The sequence below is a fragment of the Phascolarctos cinereus genome, unplaced genomic scaffold, assembly GCF_003287225.1.
Source record: "Phascolarctos cinereus isolate Bilbo 61053 unplaced genomic scaffold, phaCin_HiC Scaffold_726;HRSCAF=1367, whole genome shotgun sequence".
Taxonomy (NCBI): domain Eukaryota; kingdom Metazoa; phylum Chordata; class Mammalia; order Diprotodontia; family Phascolarctidae; genus Phascolarctos; species Phascolarctos cinereus.
Genome location: NW_027556098.1, coordinates 275,130,501 through 275,152,088, shown reverse-complemented (window position 1 = coordinate 275,152,088; position 21,588 = coordinate 275,130,501). Strand labels below are relative to the sequence as shown.

Genomic DNA, 21,588 nt, shown 5'->3' with positions numbered 1-21,588 from the left:
ATAGTGGAAGGTCTTGAATGCTAAAGTTGTATCAGATTGGGGGGGGGGAAGATTAAAACTTTATAAGAACTCATTGAAGGTTTTTGAGCAGAGCAGTGAAATGACCAAATCTATATAAAAGAGGATCTTGTATTTAAAGCCGGAAAGACTAGATGTCATCTAGTCCAGTCATCTCTTTTACATATGATGAAACTGAGGCCCATAAAGATTATCTAATTTGCCCAAAGTCACATGAGTCGTGTGTGGTAGAGCTGGGCTTCAAATATGACTCACGTAACTCAAACACTCTCCAAATCCAGCACCTAATATGTCCCAGGTAGTATGCTAAGCACTGGGGTTGCAAAGAAAGGTCAGAGTCTTCCTGCTCTCAAGGAGGACACAGTCTAATGGGGGAGACAACATTCAGATAACTGTACAGACAAGCTATTTACAGAATAAATCAGAAATAATCACCAGAAGGGAGGCACTAAATTAAGAGAAATTGGGAAAGGCTTCCTGTAGAAAGTGGGGTCTTATTTAGGACTTAAAGGAAGGCAGAGAAGCCAGGAGGTAGAGATAAGAAGGAAAAGCATTTTGTGGATAGAGGACAGCCAGTGACAATGCCCAAAATTAGAAGATGGGAGTGATCTTGTTTAAGGAACAACAAGAAGGCCAATGTCACTATATTGATGAGAACATGACAGGATGTAAAGTGTAAGATGACTGGAAAGGTAGGGAGGCCTCTGAGTCAGGAAGAACTAGATTCACATCCTGCCTCTGACACATACTGGCTCGGTGACCCTGGGCAAGTTATTTAACCTTCGTATCCCAGGCACCTGTCTGAGACTATAAGCTACAAAGCAAGTGCTAATTTGCACTTATAGAAGTTCCTCACTAGTTGCAGGAGTTCCTACACCCCCCCCCCAAAAAAAAGGCCTTGGTAACTGATTGAATCTAAGAAGTGAGGAGAAAGGAATTACCAAAGGGGTAAAGCCAATGTTTCACACTGGGGCGACTGAGTGACCGGCATTACTGGTGACAAAGATAGCAAATTAAAAAGGACCAACTTAGTTATGGACATTGTTAATTTTGGGGACCTACTTGCAAAGATTTTGATTTGATGTGAAGAAAAAACTTCATAACAAAACAAGGCTCTCCAAAAGTAGAATGACTTGCCTCTACAGATCGTGTGTCTCCTCCTTACTGTAGGTCTTCAGACAAAGGCTGGATGACCTATAGTTTGTATGACCTGTCTAATATGTTGTAGGAGGGCCTCCTGCTGAGGTACAGATAAGGATTAGGTGGCCTCTGAGGCTTCTTCAAATTCTGATTTCGCGAGATGCTGTTGAGACAGATGTACTTGAAACATTTGGAGTTGTGGTTCTGAAGAAAGCTGATGTAGTGTGGGAGTCATCTGCATATAGGTGGCGCAGTGGATAGTGTACCTGGAGTCAGGAAGACCTGAGGTCAAATGCAGCCTCAGACACTTATTAACTTATGTGACCTTGGGCAAGTTACTTAACCCTGTTTGCCTCATTTCCTTCATATGTAAAAAAAATGAGCTGGAGAAGGAAATGGCAAACCGCTTCAGTATCTTTGCCAAGAAAATCGCAAATGGGGTCGTGAAGAGTCAAAAATGACTGAAATGACTAAACACCAACAAAATGGTAGGAGCAATACCGATGAAGAAATGTACCGAGGGAGAGTAGGGAGAAAAGAACCAAGGACAAAACTGACTACATGAAAGTTAGAAAAGACTATATAACAAAGCAGCAAAAGAAACAGATAGATAGAATATCCAAGAGGATGTGGTGTCTTAAGTCAGGGCAGGAGTGAATATCAGTGTCAGATGCTTGAGAGAGGTCCAGGAGTATAAGAATGGCTGGGCAAGGGGTAAACCATTAAATTTGGCAGTTGCAAACATTGGCAGCCTCTGAGAGAACAGTTTCATTTGAGTGTTGGGAATTGAAGCATATATGAAAGGGATTAAGGGGACAGTAGGTAGTGAGGAGACAATGACTTCAGATGTAAACAATTTTTTCAAGAAGGGCAGGAAGATACTATGCAATACTGGGATGGTGTAAGTCAAGAGAAGGCTTTTTAAAAAAGGATTTCAGTATCTGAATATATTTTAGGTAGTTGGAAATCTGTCAATGAGACATCAATTTAGCACTTAGTATGTACCAGGCATAGTACTTAACATTAGAGATACATAGAAAGGCAAAAATAATCCCTGCCCTAAAGAAGTTTACAACTTAGTGAAGAAGAAATATGTAAACTCATATGTATATACATTGAAGGTAAGGAGCCTGAGACGAGAAAGGTTCAAGTGACTAGGGGAAGCCCTTCTGCAAAAGTGGCATTTGAGTCTTGAAAGAAGGCAGAGATGTCAAGAGGCAGAGATGAAGAGGAAGATCATTACAAGCATGGGAGACAGCCAGTACAAAGGCATGGAGACCAGGGATATGAAGTAAGTGTCTTTGGCAAGAAACAGCCAAGTAAGTGAGTTGTACTGTACCATGCATGGAGTATGGGAGTAGGAGGAACCAATTGTGTCAAGAGCCTTAAGTGCTGGACGACTTTATATTTGATCTTAGAGGTAATGGGGAGCCTGTAGAGCTAGAGCAGGGGGTGACATTGGCAGACCTACTTTTTAGGTCTGTTTACTTTTGGCAGCGCGGCTGAGGGGAGGGTGGTCTGGAGTGTGTGAAGATTTGAGACAGGGAAACCAATTAGATGAGAATAGTCCAGGTAAGAGATGAGGGCCTGAATTCAGGCTCCATGTAAGTTGAGAGAAGGAAACATACACAAGAGATTTTTCTCTTTTTTTGGCTAGGCAGTGGGGTTAGGTGACTTGCCCAGGGTCACACAGCTAGTAAGTGTCAACTGTCTGAGGGCAGATTTGCACTCAGGTCCTCCTGACTTCAGGGCCAGTGCTCTATCCACTGTGCCACCTAGCTGCCCCAAGAGATACCGTAAAGACAGAAATAACAAGATTTGGCAACTGATTGGCTATGTGAAGTGAAAGTAAGGAGTCAAGGAGAACACCGAGCTTTGACACCTGGCATATTGGGAGGGTAGGTAGCAGGGCCTTCACCAATAATAGAGAAGTTCAAAAGAGCAACTAGGCGGTGTGGTAGATTAAGAGACTTGGAGTTATGCAGACTTAAATTCAAATCCTGTCACAGACACTATGCTTGTGATCCTGAGCAAGTCACTTAACCTCTCATAATTTTACTTATCTCACAAAGTTGTTGTGAGAATCAGATGATATGACATGTGTAAAGCACTTTGCAGACCTTAAAGCACTGTATAAATGCTAGCTTTTGTTGTTGTTGTTATTATTATTATTATTATTACTATAAGAATATGAAAGGGAAAGGTAATGAGTTGTTTTGGAAATGTTGAGAGGCCTGTGGGGTAACCATAGTAGTTTGTGTAGTTGGTGATGAGTGACTGGAGTTTAGGGGAGAAGAGACTAGGTAGGACTGGATATGTAGATCTAGGAAACATCAGTATAAGAGATAGTATAGGGAAAAAAGAGAAGAGGGCCCAGAACAGAGTCTGGGGGGGCATCCTCAGTTAGGGGGTGGGAGAAGGGAACAAGCATTTATTAAGTGCCTACGATGTACCAGACATTATGCTAAGCACTTTACAAATATTATCTCATTTGATCCTCATAACAACCCTGGAAGGTAGATACTTTTATTCCCATTTTTCAGATGTGGAAACAGGCAAGCGGAGGTTAAGTGACTTGCCTGGGGTCACACAGCTAGTAAGTGTCTGAGGCCACATTTGAACTCGGATCTTCCTGGCTCCAGACCTGGCACTCTATCCTTGAACTATCTAGCTGCCCCAGGGCCTCTTGATGTGATAGCTCAGGTCTCCGTTTCTTCGTGTGCAGAATAGGGATAATAATAGCACCTACACCACCAGATTATTTGAGGACCAAATGAGATAATATGTAAAGCACTTTGCAAATACTGTATAACATTAGTTATTGTTGTTGTTGTTATTAAAGCATAGAAGTTTTTAACTAGGGATAAGAAAATGACCAAAGAAGAAGTAGGGCTACTGTTGGTATGGTAGGATTATAATAACTGACCTGAGAGAAGGAAGAACTGTTCAAATCTTATCTTGTTTATTTTCTCTGCCAAGGAGAATTATCTCTGGACTGGAAAAGTACAAAACAAATATAACTAATGGTGAGTTTATACGCAGAATAAGTAAAGAACTCGTGAAAAGAGATCTAGCTGCCCTTGATGATTCAAGTACTAAGGCCAAGCTGAACTACATCCGTGGGTATTAAAATACATGGCAAACAATGATTACTGAACCACCATTTGTAATATTTGGAAGATGATGACAAATGGGAAAGGTACAGTAGAATCAAAAAAGAGCAAATAATTGTATGCCAGTTTTTCAAAAAGGAGAAGAGTGAAGTCTGCAAACAAAATTCTTTGTTATTGTTCAGTTGTTTTCAGTCATGTCCAACTCTTCATGGCCCCATTTGGGATTTTCTTGGCAAAGATATTAGCGTGGTTTGCCATTTCCTTCTCCAGCTCATTTTATAGATGAGGAAACTGAGGCAAATAGGGTTAAGTGACTTACCTAGAGTCACACAGCCAGTAAGTGCCTGAGGTCAGATTTGAACTGAATCTTCCTGACTCCAGGCCAGGCACTGTATCTGTTGCACCATCTAGCTGTCCCAAAACTCTGCACCATAGTATTAAAGGGATCATTAATGACCCTCTAGAAAAGGAAATAGTGATCACAAAGGACGAGCATGGCTTCATTAAGAACAGACTAACTTTTTTTTTTCTTTTTTAGGCAAGGTTACTAAACTGATCAAAGGAATACCATAGATAAAGTTTACTACAAAAATTTTTTATATCTCTGATGCTATTTCTGAAGAAAGAATGGAGAGATGTAGGCTACATAAAAGTACAGTGAAATAGATTTAGACTTTGTTGAATGGTTAGGCCTAAACAATAATTATTAATACTCAGATTTTAGTTTGAAAAGAGGTTTCCAGTAAAAGGCCCCAGGAATGTTTATTTGGCTTTATGTTTAACATATTTTATCAATGATTTGAATTGAGATAGATGTCATGCTTATCAAATTTTCAAATCATGCCAAATGAATAAAGATAATGCCCCGAATGAGAGAATTCAGGTTCAAAAATTATCTTGACAGGTTAAAACATTGGAGTGAATCCAGTAAGATGAAATCTAGTAGGATTAAATGCAAATTTTTATATTTGGGTTCAAAAAAATCAGCTTCACCCCAGTACAAGATGGGGGACAAATGACTAAGATAGTAGTTTGTCCAAAAAGATCTGGGGACATTGGCCCCCAGCTACAGGCTCACTATGAATTAACTGTATTCTGGTGGTAAAAATAGCAAATGGAATCTGGGCACCCCATTTTAGGAAGGACATTAATAAGCTATAAAGCATTCACAGAATGGCAACTAGAATAATGAAGAACTTTGACTTCATGTCATATGAGGAACAATTAAAAGAACTAAGGTGCTTAGTCTTGAGAAGAGATGACTTGGGCAACAAGTTATCTTCAAATATTGAAGAACTGTCACACAAGAGAGATTAGACTTCTTCTACTTGGCCCCAGAATAAAGAATTACGAGCAGTGCTTGGAAGTTGCAAAGAAGCAAATATAAGCTTGATATTAGGAAAAAATTCCTAGCAATTGGAGCTATTAAAAAATGAAATGGGCTGCCTATAGAAGCTGCAGAATCTTGTTCACTGTGGATCTTTCAAGCAAAGTCTGGTTAAGAATTTGTCAGCTATGTTATAAAGTGTGTCTTTTTTCAATATGGCTTAGACTAGATACTCTCTCAAGACCTTTCCAACTCTGAAATTCTTTGGTCAGTTAGAGATTTAAAGAGAAAAGCCTTATGCATAAATAACAAGTATTCTTTAGAGAAATATTAACAATAGTAACAGATGACTTGCCAATATAGACTTGATCTGTTATTATCCTTTTTTTTTTAATCCTTCTGCAGCGTACCAGCCATGTCCGTTCTACATTTTTCAAGGACTGTTTATATGAAGTATTTGATGACTTGGAGTCAAAGATGGAAGATTCAGGAAAACAATTGCTTCAGTCAGTCCTCCACCTGATGGAGAATGGAGCCTTGGTGTTAACCACAAACTTTGATAATCTCCTAGAACTATATGCTGCAGACCAAGGAAAAGAACTTGAGTCCCTTGACCTTACTGATGAGAAAAAGGTAAAGCATAAAAAATAGTAAAGTACTACTCTTTAGGGCAAAGGATTGTTTCTTCTTGATAATTGACAAATACCCCCATTTCCTTAATAATGTATGCCAGTTGGTACTTCTGCAGAGATGAAGAGATAGCATCTGGACACCTCATTCTACTTTATCTGAATATTGCAATAAGTCCTTTTGAATTGTAGTGGAGTTTTTATCATTAAGCATTTAAATATTAAGTAAGTATGACACTGAATTAGAAACAGCTCCAAGGATTTAACTCCAAAAAATATTTATTAAGTGCCTATCTGTGTAGGGTACTGTGCTAGGAGCTGGGGGTACAAAGAAATATGTGAAAATTGCCTCATTATGCTTCAAGACAGATTATTTAATATTTATAATAAATTAACCCTCCACAGAGATGTCGTGCCTCATTGTGACCAACATGGAACCCTGGCTTTTCAAAGGCTATATCAATGGAGTACAAGCTCTGATAGGTCCTACTAAGTAAAAAGTCTTTGAGTTTTGGTCCAACAGGGCCCTATGTGTTGGGCTTCAGCCTAGCCAACTCTTGAAGTTGAGCAGCCATCACTAAAGGTGATGAATTTTTCTGTCACAATAACTCACAAAGATAATCCACTGAATAGTTGCCTACCCCATCGGTGGAGGGGATGTTCATACTGACAAGATGAACTTGCATCTTTGAAATATTTAAGAAATTGAATAACAGTAGGTCAAAGAGAAATATGTGTAAGTATGTAAATATGTGTAAAAATGCATAAGTAGAAAGATACAACTAAAAGGGTGACATCATAGAATCTTAAAGTTGGAAGGGACCTTGAGGTCCAAGTAGTCTCAACATACACTTGGACAGGAATGCTTTCTATAACATATCCAACAAGTGGTTCATCCAGCCTTTGCTTTATCATATGAATCATATGGTAGAAATTCATGGTAATATTCTGGGTAATACCCAAAAAGGTCTCTAAATATAGTGTCCTACCCTTTGGCAGGACTGCACTTAATTTAGCCACTAGAATTTAACTACCAAGAGAGGGTGTGAAACCATGGTTCTTATAAGAGTGTACCATGAAGATTTCTCTGAATTCAGAAAAGCTGACTGGATGAGTTCCTGAGACCCCATTTTTTCCACTGTATGATTCTGTGACTTTACTTCCTCATTTTGCCTTCCTAAGGAGTTTTAGTCAGTCAGTAAGCACTTATTAAATGCTCGTTATATGCCATACATTTTGCTGAGTGATAGAGATACAAATCCAATTTAGCAGTTATACTAATATGTCTAAATTAGAGAATCACAAAGTATCTTCTGTGACCTTGCTCCGTCAGTCATTCATTCCCTTTTTCTGTGTGTACCTTCAAACATAAATAAACAATAAAACAAACCCCAAAAGCCACCCTTCCCTTGACCCAGCTACATGTACCTCAGGTTATGATCTTGTATCTCACTTTCCCTTCACTGCTAAACTTAAAGAAAGAATAACTTAGTCTTCTCTTTCTATTTCCTCACCACCCATTTACTTTTCACCTCTAGCAGTTTAATTTTTATACCTGTCATTCTGCTGACATTGCATTCTCTTAAGGAGTCCAGTGATATATTGTTAAATCCAATCGCCTTTTCTAAGTCCTTACCTTTCTTTTACCTCCTGCAGCATTGAATACTTTTGGCCACTCCTTCTTCATTATGCTCTCTCTTCCCTTGGGTTCCATGATACTGTCTTCTCATCAGTCCTTCTTCATCTCCTTCACTGGTTTGTCACCACGCTACCTACCAAGTAAAAAGCAGCTCCCTTGGGCTCAGCCCTCTTCTCTTTCTACACTTTTTCCTTCATCAGTTTTATATAAGTTTTGTGTAGCATGCAAAAAGATGATTCCATATAAGACAGTGAATCTCCATTTCATGCCACTTGCTTAAAAAAAAAAGTATCCCGATCGCCTCACCAAAAAGCAAAAAAAAAAGTATGTAATTCTGCATGTTATTTTCAAAACTGCCCTGCTTATCTGTGCTTCTTTATGAAGTTTTTTTCTCTTCTCTGCATTTGAGAAAAATATTACAATGGCACTCTTTTGGAGGGGGCGTCACTATTGTTTACCTCCTTACCCCCCCCAAACAGACTGTTGATATAATCATTGAGGGGCTTTTCTAAAGCTAAAAACAGCTAAAAACAAAACAGACAATTGACAGTGGCTTTTGCCGTTTATATGCTATAGCTGTAGCTGTGGATTAACAACATTTTTGTAGTTTACTGACTTAACAAGTGAGTTTTTAAAAAAGAAAAAGCCCACTTTGGAGAGATGATGGTGCCAAAGATCTTCAAATACAGGACAATTGTTGCCTAAAAAGATTTTATATTTCATATGAGACCTCTGAATATTATGGTACAATACAAGCATCTACTTGTATGTGCAAGGCACTGATTGCAAAGACAAAAATATAGTGGTCCCAGTGATAATAAATCATTTGAGAGAGAGAACTGTAAAAATAGAGGAGGTAATGGTGAGGATTAGGGAAGACTTTGTGGGAGAAGTCATATCTTTGGTGACCTTTGAAGGAGGATAAAGATTCTGAAGAGGCAGACGTGAGGAGAAAGTTCATGGATTTGGGGTTCGGGGGGGCGGGGTCTGGAAGAAAAGAATCCTGGAGCCATAGAACCATAGATGTAGAGAGGGAAGTGACTTAGAAAATTATCTAGTCCAACTCCTTTATTTTACAGACGAAGAAACTTAGGCCCAAAGGTTGAGTAACTTACCCCAAATCACTATACAGTAAATGTCAGGACTGGGATTTGGATCCAGGTTCTCTCACTCACTGTCCTACTACTTTAATACCAGTCCTCCCATTCCATTTTTGGATGACTTTAATTGTTCAAAAGTTTTTCGTTGTATTGAGCTGAAATTTATCTTTCTATAAATTCCATATGTTGATCCTTAGGTCTGCCCTCTTGACCGGGTATAACAAGTCTAATCCTTTTTCCATATGACAGTCCCTCAAATATTTGAAGAGTCTTCTTGTCTCCTTTAACCTTCTCTTGTCCAGATTAAACATGCACAGTTCCTTCAGCTGATCTTTATGTGACATTTTATGTAACCACCCACTTCCCCCAAACACCACCGCCCTGGTAACCCTCTTCTAGACATGTTCTGTCTTTCTATGTCCCTGGTAAGATGTGGCACCCAGAATTGGACCCACTGTGCCTCTTATGGTCCAGTCAGGACAGAGCAAGTGACTATAATCACTACCCTCATCCCGACCCACATTCTAAGAGCGAGATAGCTCTTTTGACTATCACATTATGCTGCTAATTCATCTTGAGCTTTTGGTTGGCCACAATCACTAGGTCTTTTTCACATTAACTGCTTTCTATACACATTTCTTTTATCTTGTGCTTACACAATTTTTTTTAACTTAAGTAGGCATTTTAGATATAAATATAAATGATTCCTATGTTTGCTTGTCAGATATGCGATATTCCTGAAAAAGTACTATGCAAGTTCAGGGTTGGGATTTTTTTAAATAAATGTAGCAAAGTACTTATCTGGAGTTAACCTTCAAAAACTTATACTTAGGGCTGAACTTAAAATCATAGAATTTTTTTTTTTGGATCTGTAGGTAACCTTCAAAATTATCTCGTCCAGAGATGTCAAACATGCAGGCCACATGTGGGCCACAGCACTCCAAAGTGCAGCCCAAATGAGATGAAAATGTAATTCCTATCTGATTCCAGTGTGGTAGTGTATTAATATATATGTACATGTATGCACGTGTGGTTTTCTACGTCAACGTGACCCACAGGGATCCATATGTATCCTTATGAATCCCCATTTCTGTTTCATTTTGACACTGTTATTCTGATCCGACCTTATCATTTTACAGATTGGCAAGCTGAGACCCAAGGGGGTGAAGTGACTTGACCAGTCATATACTTAGTAAGTTGCAAAACCAAGACTTAAACCTAGGCCTCTTGTCTCCACATCCATTATTGTTCCTAATACACCAGATTTGTTGGTATTTAGCCAGGCAGGGAGATGTAAAATAGAAACTTTTGGCCTACATTGCTGCCTTTAAAAACTGGAAAGAGGCAAATATCTGGAAGCCACGCCTTAAAAAACAACCTCTTGCCCAGTTATGACCTCTGAACAAATGCTCTCCTTTTCTATCCCTTCTGAACTCTATTTATGTTGTACAGGTCCTGGAATGGGCTCAGGAGAAGAGAAAGCTGAGTGTCTTACACATCCATGGAGTCTATACCAATCCTAGTGGAATTGTACTTCATCCAGCTGGCTATCAGAATGTACTGCGTAATACTGAAGTCATGGTGAGTGCTTGGGGTCCTGCTTGGCATGTTGGGAACTGTTTTCTGAGAAACTTCTCTGAGCATGAGTCACAGGTTTTAGAAAAGGGAATGTTATTTCCTCTGACAGTGGGAAAATGTTGGAAGGTCAAGTTTTCCTCTTCTGTTCTTCACAGCTGGTGGTGTCAGCATTGTCTTGGGAAACTTAAAGCTTCTCCTGAGATACCAAATTATAGGGATTTTCCCAGCTTTGTTTTGGAGACATTTAAGACCCAAGTAGACTATTTTTTACTTGGTTGCCATCTGTTGGTTGTATAAATAATGCCATTTATCTATACAAAATACATTGTTAAATACTATCATCTATAAGAACATGTGCTTTGAGGAATTTTTGGTTAATAATGATGGGTTTGTATGGAGCCATCTACACTTCCTTACCTAGCCCTCCTTTTGGAGAGTATTAGAAGACTGTGTCCCCCAATATTTGGAAAATGACTTTCCAGAACTAGGGGATACATTCTCTAGATATAGAATAGAGTTTTCCCTCTACCTAAAAGTGACCTTTTCTGGGATGCCTTTAGAAACTGGAAAGATGCAAATATCTTGACCTCATCAGCCATTTTCTGGAGTCAGGATCAGCTCTATTCTCTAAATAACTCAAGTCATTGGCAATAGATGTATAAGAAATAATACTGTGTCTTCTCCAACTGGAATTAACTGACTCCAGAGTGTGAAAGACTTAAAATTATAACACCTTTATTTTTCTGGTGCTTTCTGAAAATCAGATTTCCCAAAAGGTAGAAAGTATTGTACACTTTTCCTTGACACAGTCCTTAATTCTGTTATGTTCCATCATAATTTGCGGGAAATGATACCTTAGAGTATCATAGAGAGGGGAAACCCTTTTCTATATTTCATTTCCTTTTTTTATATATGACTGAAGGTTTTTTTTTTCATTCAGTAGCTCGTACAGATGTGGGAGAGGGAATGTATTTTCTTTTAGCCAATTAGGAGCAAGTAAGCCTAGTGGCAGTATCATTTGTAATTCTTTAACTATTAGATCAGAATTGGGAAGTATGGATGGGGAGTTTTTTAGTCAAAAAAGTTAAAAGTGATCAAGAAAATTTGAAGTGGAATGCAGACTTTTTAAAAGACAAACTATCAAACAAGTTCACAGTTTCTTGTATATTCTCCTTGATGTTTTTCTTTGCATATTCAAATGTGTTTGATAAATTCATAAGAAAAAAATTTATTTAGAGAAAAAAAGAGTACAAGACTATGTGGCAGGTATACTTACTTGAAGTTTCCCCCTTGAATTCTACAGCGATTCTGTAAGCAGATGGATAAGGGTGCTCGTATCCAGACTACTAGTATTCAAACTTACCTTCTCTAAGACCAGAAGAAAAGATCTAGTCAGTCAGTCAACAAGCATTTATTAAGCACCTGCTCTTTGCTGGGCATTGTACTAGGCATTTGGGATACAAAGATACAAATGAAGCAGTCACCTGTCCCCAGAGAGTATATGTTCTCTCAAGGGAGACAACCTGTACACATATAAATATATACAAAAAAATACGGGTTAATTTTAAGGTAGAGACCCTAGTAGTTGGGAGGATCAAGAAAGGCCTTATATAGGGAAGTCATATTTGAGTTGGGCTTTGAAGTTAACCAGGGATTCTCAGAGATGAGGGTTAGGAAGGAGTATATTCCAAACAGAAGGAGACAGGAGATGAAATGTTATCTGTAAGGAGCAGCAAAAAAGCCATTTTGATTGGATTAAAGAGTGCATGAAAGGGGGTAATGTATATGGTTACCACCTGCTGGGAATATTTGGTACTTGGTACTGTGGCCATTGCTTTCTGTTCCAAGTTAACTAAGTGTATGAACATTCCAGAGGCTCCAGATAATAAGAAAGGATTATTGCATGTTTTCTGTGCCTGATCAATATTTGTCAAACACCACTTGGAATTAAGTAATACTTTCTTTTTATCCCTGTAACCACAAAATTTTAGAATCTCAAAATGGGAAGGAATCTCAGAGGCCTTCTAGTCCATTCTTGCCTGGAAGAAGGAGGTCTCCTCTGACATCCTTAGCAAATGGTCTTCCAGACTTTGCCTGAAGACCTCTAGAGAGGAGAATCCCGCTGCTTCCTCAGCCTTAGGAAGTTATTCCTGAGGGCGAGCTTACATTCGCCTCTTCGCAGCTTTTACACACACATAGCTCCTTTAGTTCTGCCTGGAGTCAGGTGGGACAAGTAATCCTTCCTCTACCTAACAGCCCTTTAGATATTTGAAAACAGCTTATCATATCTCCCCATGACTTCTCTAGACTTAATATCCCCAGTCCCTTCAGTTGATCTTTATACTGCATTGTCTTGATGTCCTTATCATCCTGGTTGCCCTTCTCTGGACACTTTCCAGTTTATCAGTGTTCTTCTTAAAATATAACAGCCCAAACTGAATATAAGACATGAGATGTAATCTAAAGCAGAAGAAAACAGGGCTTATAACTAGAATACCATGGATACCATGACCTAGACCATGCCTCTTTATTAGTAGGTCATGGTAGCTTTTTGAGTTGCCGTATCACATTGTTGATTTCATTGAACTTGTGATCCACTGACACTCCTCAGAACTTTTGTTGTTTTTTTTAATACCAACTGCTGCCTATAACTTCCCCATCTTATATTTAAAAATTTGGTTTTGTTTAATCCAAAAGTAAGGCTTTATCTTTATCATTATTAAGTTTAATTTTATTAGATTTGGCCAAGCATGTCCATATCTTCTTTGGATCCTGTCTCTGTCATCTCTTCCATCTTTGTGTCATTTGCAAATTTGACAGACATGCTATTTATGCCTTTACTGAAGTTACTGATAAAAATGTTAAACAGCACAACCTAAGCACAGCTCCCTAGAGCACTCCACTAGAGACTTTCTTCACTGACTTTGAACCCATTAATGACTTATTTCTGTGACCAGCCAGGGAGTTCTGAGTCTGATGAACTGTACAGTTGTCCAGCCCACATCTCTCCATCTTTTCCATAAAAATGGCATGAGAAACCTTGTGATTGTGTTGCTAAAATCTAGCTAAACTATACAACATCCTGTTGATCTACCAATCTGACACCATTATTTTAAAAAGGAAATGAGGTTAGACTGACATAGCTTGTTCTTCGTGAGCACTACTTCTTTTGTTACTGCCCCTTTACTTAACCATCCCTTCACTTACCATCCCTTCATAATGTTTTATAATTCTGCTGGAATTTTTGTTAAATCCATTTATTTGTAGTTTGTATACTCTGTTCTCTTCCCTCTTTTGGAAATGGGGACATTTGCCCTCTGCAGTGCTCCTGCTGTACCTCACCTGGTCTCTGCCATCTATCAGAGATCACTGACAAAGACTGCGTAGCCTAATGATTGCTACATATGGAGTCAGGAGGACCTGGCTTTGAATCCTTCCTCAGACGTTTCCCAGCTGTGTGACTTTAAGTAGGTCATTGAACCCCTCAGCCAGTATCAAATGAGATAACAACTGTGAAGTACTTTGCATAGCTCAAGGTACAATATAGTTATTTTAAAAATTCACTGACATTCACATGATGGTCACATCTGCCTGTTCTTTTAGTACCCTGAGATGTAGTTCATTTGGTCTGGAGACTTGAACTCATCAAGAGTAAGTAATGCTCTCTTACTATCCCCCAACTCAACTTCAATACTTGCTCTCTACTAACCATTTTTATTCTGTTCTTTCCTGACCAAAGATCATTCTCCTTGGCAGAGAAAACAGGTACAGAATAAGAGTTGAATAACTGCCCCCTTTTTATGATTCAGTATCATCCCAGGTACCCAGATTAGTAATCATATTCTCCCATACAGCTTTCAAAAACAAAAAATGATTCCTGTTTGTTGTCCTTAGTTGTCCTTAGTAGTATCAGCTCATTCTGCTCTTTAGCATTCCTGAAACTGTTCTTTCAGGACCATGCCATACTTTTCAATTTGTCGTCCATTAACTGCCCTTGATTCCATCTTTTATACATATCTTTTAAAATATAAAATGGTTGATAAGTTCCTAGGACATCTACATTAGTCTCTTTGCACAACATCCCCTTTCTTCCTCATCAAATTTGTTTCTTTTTGTCTTCAGAATTTCTTTTCTCAGCCAATATCCCTTATAGAATTTTAGTCCATGAACCTGTCCTGTATCGGACCACTTGGAATCTATTCTTTTGAAATGCAGGGTACATGTCAGACCATGTCCACTTTATTTCTCTTCTGTCACAAAGGCTGGGCAAGTGGTCACTTCCTTCCAAGGTTCCCCTCTGTCACATTCCTACCAACAACCAGTTTACCTCTTCATTGTAGGTGAGGTCCAGATACAAAATAGAATTTACTCCTTTTGAATCATGTCTTTAAAGCCAGAGATTTTTAAGGCAAATCAAGAGATTATTAACTGCTTTGCTTTGAGCAGAAAAAGGGCTTCAGTAGGTATCTAGATAATTGAAGTACTTCATCACTACCATAGCATGCTTTCATGATAGCATCTCTTTTCTAAACTATTATCTATGTCCTCTTTACATCCACGTAGTTTATTGTATGATCTGATCCCACTGATCTTCAGCTAAATGATCTTGACCATGTTCTCTTCCTTCTGATTCCTGAATTTTCCTCACATGAGAAAATTTTCTAAATTTACAGTGCTACTCAGTACCACTCCCTTTTACCCATTCTGTTCATTTTGAATAAGATATACCCTTCCAGAGCCACAATCTAGGCCTGGTTGTTATTCCACCAAATCTAGCACTCATTAGGTCAAATTTTTCATCTTGGATTAGCTCTTTGGTTCCCCCTGCTGGTTACTCCTGTTTTATGTATTTAGATACAGTACTTCTCTCAAGAGAAGTTATATTACTGTCTCCTTTCTTAGGTTTTTTTTCTTCTGTGAATTTTTGGTTACATTTACTGCTGTCCATCTTCTTATGTTATAGCTCCTCTCTGTGGTCCAGCTTGCTGTATATAAGTAACCTATTTTCTTCTTTTCTGTTCCAGTTTATAGCCATTTGGATTAGATTTGCTTGACTCATATGACAACGACATTCTTAGCAGTACTTGTTAGATGTATTCTGTTTTTTTGTTTGTTTGTTTGTTTTTGTTTTCGCTAGGCAGTGGGGTTAAGTGACTTGCCCAGGGTCCCATAGCTAGTAAGTGTTATGTGTCTGAGGCCGGATTTGAACTCAGGTCCTCCTGAATCCAGGGCCAGTGCTCCTGTGCCACCTAGCTGCCCCTTGTTAGTTGTATTCTGACCCTAGCCAGTATACCATTTGAGAAATCTTTATCCTGTTCTCCGACACTATCTTCTTAACCAAATGTTCAGTTCCCAAAACAACTAACTTACTATTTTTTATGTATTAATTACCTGAAGACTTCTGTGTTCACAACCCTAGAACATAAAGTAAAAGATCTATGCAATGACAAATGCTAAACAAACCCTGGTAAGAGAGTCGATAGGGAAGGTCAGTTAGAGAGAAAACCTTACACCACTAGCAAAACAAAAACAAAAAAAAAACTTTGCTCTGAATAACCAGGAGGTAAAGATCTTTAACAGAAAACCAGTCCTCTTAACTTTGTGAAGCTTTATGCCGGGTCTTATTTAATGAACTATGTAAGTTTTCTGATCAGTCTGAACACATGCATCACAGGTTGTTTTTGGCATGAGATGTGTTTTCCCAGTTGTCATCAGACACTCACTGATATCTGTCTTCCTTCCAGAGAGAGATTCAGAAACTCTATGAGAACAAATCATTCCTTTTCTTGGGTTGTGGCTGGACTGTAGATGACACTACCTTCCAGGCACTGTTCCTGGAGGCTGTCAAGCACAAATCTGACCTAGAACATTTCATGCTGGTTCGGAGGGGAGATGTAGATGAATTCAAGAAGCTCCGGGAAAACATGCTGGACAAAGGGATCAAGGTTATCTCCTATGGAAATGAATATGCTGATCTTCCTGAATATTTCAAGCGTCTAACCTATGAGATCTCAACCCGGGGCAGAACAGGTAAGAAGCATTTGAGACTGAGGACTCTGACAATGGAACTGGACAGGATCCCACAGCTTTTAAATCAGGATTACTGTAGAGACTAGAGAGCGTGTGGTAGCCTAGCCAAGCTTGCAGGTTAGATTGGAGCTACCCTTAAAATGAGATTAAAATGCCATTTAGGAAACCTTAGTATTTTGGAAGAATTAATAATTGCTGATATGTTTGATTTTTGTTGTTTGGGACATTTTTAATCCTAGGTCCAGAATCCAGAGAATAGAAACTTTGGAATGCTTTGAAATTGAGTTAGGGAAAAAGTGTTCTGTAGAGATCCAACTCATTTGAGAGGTTTGAGAAATGCAAAAGGATCTTGACCACACAGTAAACATGCCTCTAAAAAACTGTGTATAAATTGAGCGCTTGGTAAATTAAATAATTTAAGATATCCTAGTGTAATTGGCAAGAATTTTTAGTAGTAAGAATTTTTATGACTTAATCACCTCATGGTTTCTTATGAAAATGTAGATTTTTGCAAAGCAGACTTAAAGTATATATATATATATATATATATATATATATAATATATATATATATATATATATATATATATATATATATGTATATCCTACACAGATGAAAGATGATCCATCAATTTTGGTATCCACAACTGTGCTTTGGTATAAAGTAATAAAGCACAACATTTTTAAAGAAATGTTTTCATAACTCACCTGAAAGTTCATTGGTGTAGTTGGATAGAGTACTGGGCCTGGAATTAGAAAAACTCAAAGTTCAAATCTAGCCTCAGACAGTTACTAGCTGTGTTACCCTGGACAAGTCACTTAAACTCTGCTGCCTCAGCTTCCTCTTCAGAGTTGTTGTGAGGATCAAATGAGATAATATTTGTAAAATGTTTAGTACAGTGCCTTGCACATAGTAAATGCTTAAAAATGATTGTTTTTCTCTGTTCTTTACCTATAAGATATGTACAAAAAATCTCTCACACACCTTGAAGGACCAGATCTAGTGAGACAGGCTGTCATAGTGGAATGAGCTTTGGACTGGGAATCAGGAGACCTGAGTTCTAGTGTTGACTTAGGCCTCTGAGAATAAGCAAGTCACTTCATTTTTCTAAGGTTCACATTTCTTTATCTTTAAAAGAGGAAATTGAACTAGACAGTTTCTCAGGTGCTTTAAATTCTGTATGGTCTTAGCCTAACAGTCCTCTTCAGCTTGAACTGTCTTAACCAAAAAGTGGTTAGAGTTGGAAGGAATGTCAGGGATAATGTCGTTCAACTTGTACCTATATAAAAACCTACAAAATCTCCACAAATAGTCATCCAGGACTTCCACTGATGGAGTATTCAATACCACTGTTTCCTAAGGTACAGCCTGTTCCTCTTTTAGGTAACTTGGATTATTAGGAAATTCTTCCATACAGAGCCAAAAGCTGCCTCTCTGAAAGTTTCACATATTGATTGCTTCTATTTCTAACCATGTACTCTACCAAAGCAAAGCTTTCCCTCTTAATCCTTCTGACTAATAACAGGCTTTCGTGTACTTGGATAAAGTGTCATGGCCCCCTAGGTCTTTTCTTCTCCAGGCTTAACATTCCCCAGTTCCTTTAGCAGATTGTCTTCCTCTGGATATGTTGCAGCTAATCAAAGTTCTCCCTAAAATGTGACACCTAGATACAGGAGGAAATCTTAGGCAATGTACAAATGAAAGATAGCAATTAAAATCTATTTTTAAGCAATTAAATGCAATAATTTTTTTTTACTATATATTGAAGCACTTTACTGTTTACAAAGCTCTTTTCATTATAACAAACTAAAGAGACACCACTTTGGTGAATATTAGCATGTATTCCAGCTCTCAGATTCTCTGATAACTGAGTCTCTGAATGGATGATTGACTTTTTAGCATATTGACCTATGGCTTTGGTTATAGTGGAAGTCATTAGTTGGATAGGAGTAGTAACAGAAAGAGGGAAAAGCTCTATGAGAATGGATCTGGCAATACAAGGTGAAAGTTTGAGAAGACAGGACTTCTTAGTAGGCAAATAAAAGAAAGCTGGCATTCCAGCAAATCAGTTCTTCATAATTCTAACAATTTAGATTGAACTTACTGCTCAGGCCAACATATACAATTCTAATGACTTCTTCCATAGTAAGAATATAAAAATATTTTAAAATTTTTTTTCTTCTTTTTTTTAATTATTGAATTTTTAAAAATTAATTTATTTTATCAACCATCACTTCCATAAGCTTTTGAGTTTTAAATTTTTCTCCACCTCCCTCCCCAAGGTGGCGTGCAATCTGATATAGGCTATACCTGCACATTCCTATTAAACATATTCCACATTACAATTAAAATTTGAAGAAAGTTTTTTTAATGTGATACTCAGAACTGAACCCACTAATTTCTAGTGTGTACTCTGACAAGGGCAGTGTGTATTCATCTCTTTCATTCTTGATCTTGCTTCTATGAGCAACATAATTTATTTCAATTGAACAAGCATTTTTTTATGCATCTACTTTGTGCTCACCACTAAAGTCAATGACACACTAATAAAACAGTCCCAACCAGCAGAGAGCTTACAGTCTACTGGGGTACATATACATAGATAAGAAAATATAAGGTAACAGGAGAAAAGAGAGCATAAAGACCTGAGGGGATTGTGCAAGGCATCATGAAGATCATAGCTTAGTTAAGCTTTGAATGGGAGGGCTTGGCAGGAATGTAGAGTTCTTGGATGATATGAACATGAAACAAAGCTAAAAAGGTAGCTTAAAGCCAGACCATCCATGATCTGAAAAATCTGATGAGTAATATAGTCAGACCTATGCCTTAAGAAAATTATTTTACCATCCAAGTGAAGGATGGATTGGAAAGGGGAAAACCTGGAAGAAGGGCAACTACTTAAGGGGTTGTTATAATATTCCTAGTGAGAGGTGATGATCTCCTGGACTAAGATTAAGTTAAATAAGCATGGGTGATGATCCAACAAAGGAGACAGTCATAGAAGAAACAGAAGAGAAATGTACCCAAAGCCAATGGTCATTGACCACTGGGAGAGTAGTTTCAGTTGAGTAGTAGGATTGGAAGCCAAATTTTAAGGGAGTGAGAAGTTAATTGAATGTGAGAAAATAGAATCAAGATGACGTGCTGGGAGTTTAGCTAGAAAAGTGAGAAGACGGGGCAGCTAGGTGGTGCTGTGGATAGAGCACTGGCCCTGAAGTCAAGAGGACCTGAGTTCAAATGCAGCCTCAGACCAAATACTTGACACTTACTAGTTGTATGACCCTGGGCAAGTCACTTAACCCCAATTGCCTAAAAACAAACAAACAAAACAACAAACAGTAAATTGAAGGATGAGAAAAAAGTTAGTGGGGTACAGTGGAAAGAGCACTGGTTTTAGAGTCACTGGAACTAGATTCACTTTTATCATTGCTAGTATGACCTTGAGCAAATCATGTAACCTCTCTGGGGCTCAGTTTTCTCATCTCTAAAATTATGGTGGGTGGGCCATATGAGCTTCCAAGGTGTGTCTTTTTTTTTTTAAGGCTATTGGGATTAAGTGACTTGCCCAGGGTCACACAGCTAGTAAGTGTCAAGTGTTTGGTCTGAGACTGGATTTGAACTCAGGTCCTCCTGACTTCAGGGCCGGTGCTCTATCCACTGCGCCACCTAGCTGCCCCTCAAGGTGTGTCTTACAGCTCTAAATCTGTGATTCTGTGATTAAAGGGACAAGCTTCCTGACAGAATGGGGTCAAATGTACAAAAAAGGGGATGCCATTGACAAATGTCACCTGTTCTTGGTGACTGAAACAAAGAAAAGAATGGGAGACCAGGTAGGGAAGGGGCTTTGAGGTGTGGAGTATGGGAGAAGCCCATACACTTGGTAACTGACCTTAGATTTTTCTTGGATTAAAGTAAAGGGTGAGCTCTGCTGAGAGGAAAATAGATAAGGATGATTCAGGGGCGAAGGTCAGAGGAGGTTTGGAATAACTGCTGCAAAGAATGTGAGCCCTTTTGGGGGGGGGTACCTTACCTATGTTGCACTTTCAGTCAACTAAAACTCTTAGGTGCTTTTCTTCAGAACTTCATTCTAGCTCATCTCTCTTATGCTATGCTTATACAGTTGATGGTTGTTTTGTTTTGGTTTTTTTTCCTAAGTACTAGGCTCCATGCTAGGTGCTGGGAACATACCCACAAGTAGCTTACATTCTGTTGGGGGAAATAAATACACATCTAAGTAAATACAGAGAGGTAAAGCCAAGATGGCTGGGTAGCAGGAAGAAATATAGCAAGCTCCCCCAAAAAACTCTTTCATACATCTAGAAAATACACCAGACTGAATGACCTTGGGAAATCAAAGAAAAAAATTTACAGCAGTCACTTTTCCAACACAGGTGGACATAGGGAGACAGAACTAAAAGTTTATGGACACTGGGGACAGGGTCTGGACAGAAGCAAAGCATTTTAGTACCTAAGGACTGTGCCCATACAGTCTCATGCAGGGAAAGGGAACTTGGCAACTGTCAATCATTAACCCAGTTCCAGCTCACAGATTCATGGTACAGACTGAGGATGGGACCTGCATGCAAGGGTGGCTTTCCAGGGTTGGGAGTGGTCTGGTTACTCTGTGTACCCAGTAAAGAAGTTCAGAAGCAAGTAACAGCAGTGTGACTTGGACCCCAAGAGTAGAGAGGGATCTCAGTTACAGCTTCTGAATCCTACCAAGAATAACCAGGCCAGAAATCCCAGATCAAAGGGAAGCCTATACTGAACCAGCAGAACTGATTGCGGCTAAATCCAGCAGCAATAGACTGTTACTCAAAATGAAAGGGGGATGGGGAGCAAGCAGGCTGTGCCCTAGATTAGAACACTTTGGGAGCTCTGAAAGCTTTCAGTTCTTCAGCCTGTCCCTGAGAACCAAGAATAACACAACTCTCAAGAAAGCAGAAACAGAACCAATCCAGACCTTTCCTCCAGAAATACACATAGCCTGGCCCTGACATCAAGTCTGAACTGA

At 38.8% G+C, this 21,588-nt stretch overlaps 1 protein-coding gene across 8 annotated transcripts in view; it reads left to right on the top strand.

The window, feature by feature from the left end:
- Positions 1-21,588, top strand: part of FAM118B (family with sequence similarity 118 member B) — a 101,323-nt gene that overhangs the window by 70,425 nt on the left and 9,310 nt on the right. For all 8 annotated transcript variants that reach the window (XM_021000650.2, XM_021000647.2, XM_021000646.2 and 5 more), the window contains 3 exons: positions 6,004-6,231; positions 10,419-10,547; positions 16,289-16,574. In XM_021000650.2, the coding sequence (XP_020856309.1) occupies positions 6,004-6,231; positions 10,419-10,547; positions 16,289-16,574 (643 nt within the window). The remainder of the gene's footprint in view (positions 1-6,003; positions 6,232-10,418; positions 10,548-16,288; positions 16,575-21,588) is intronic.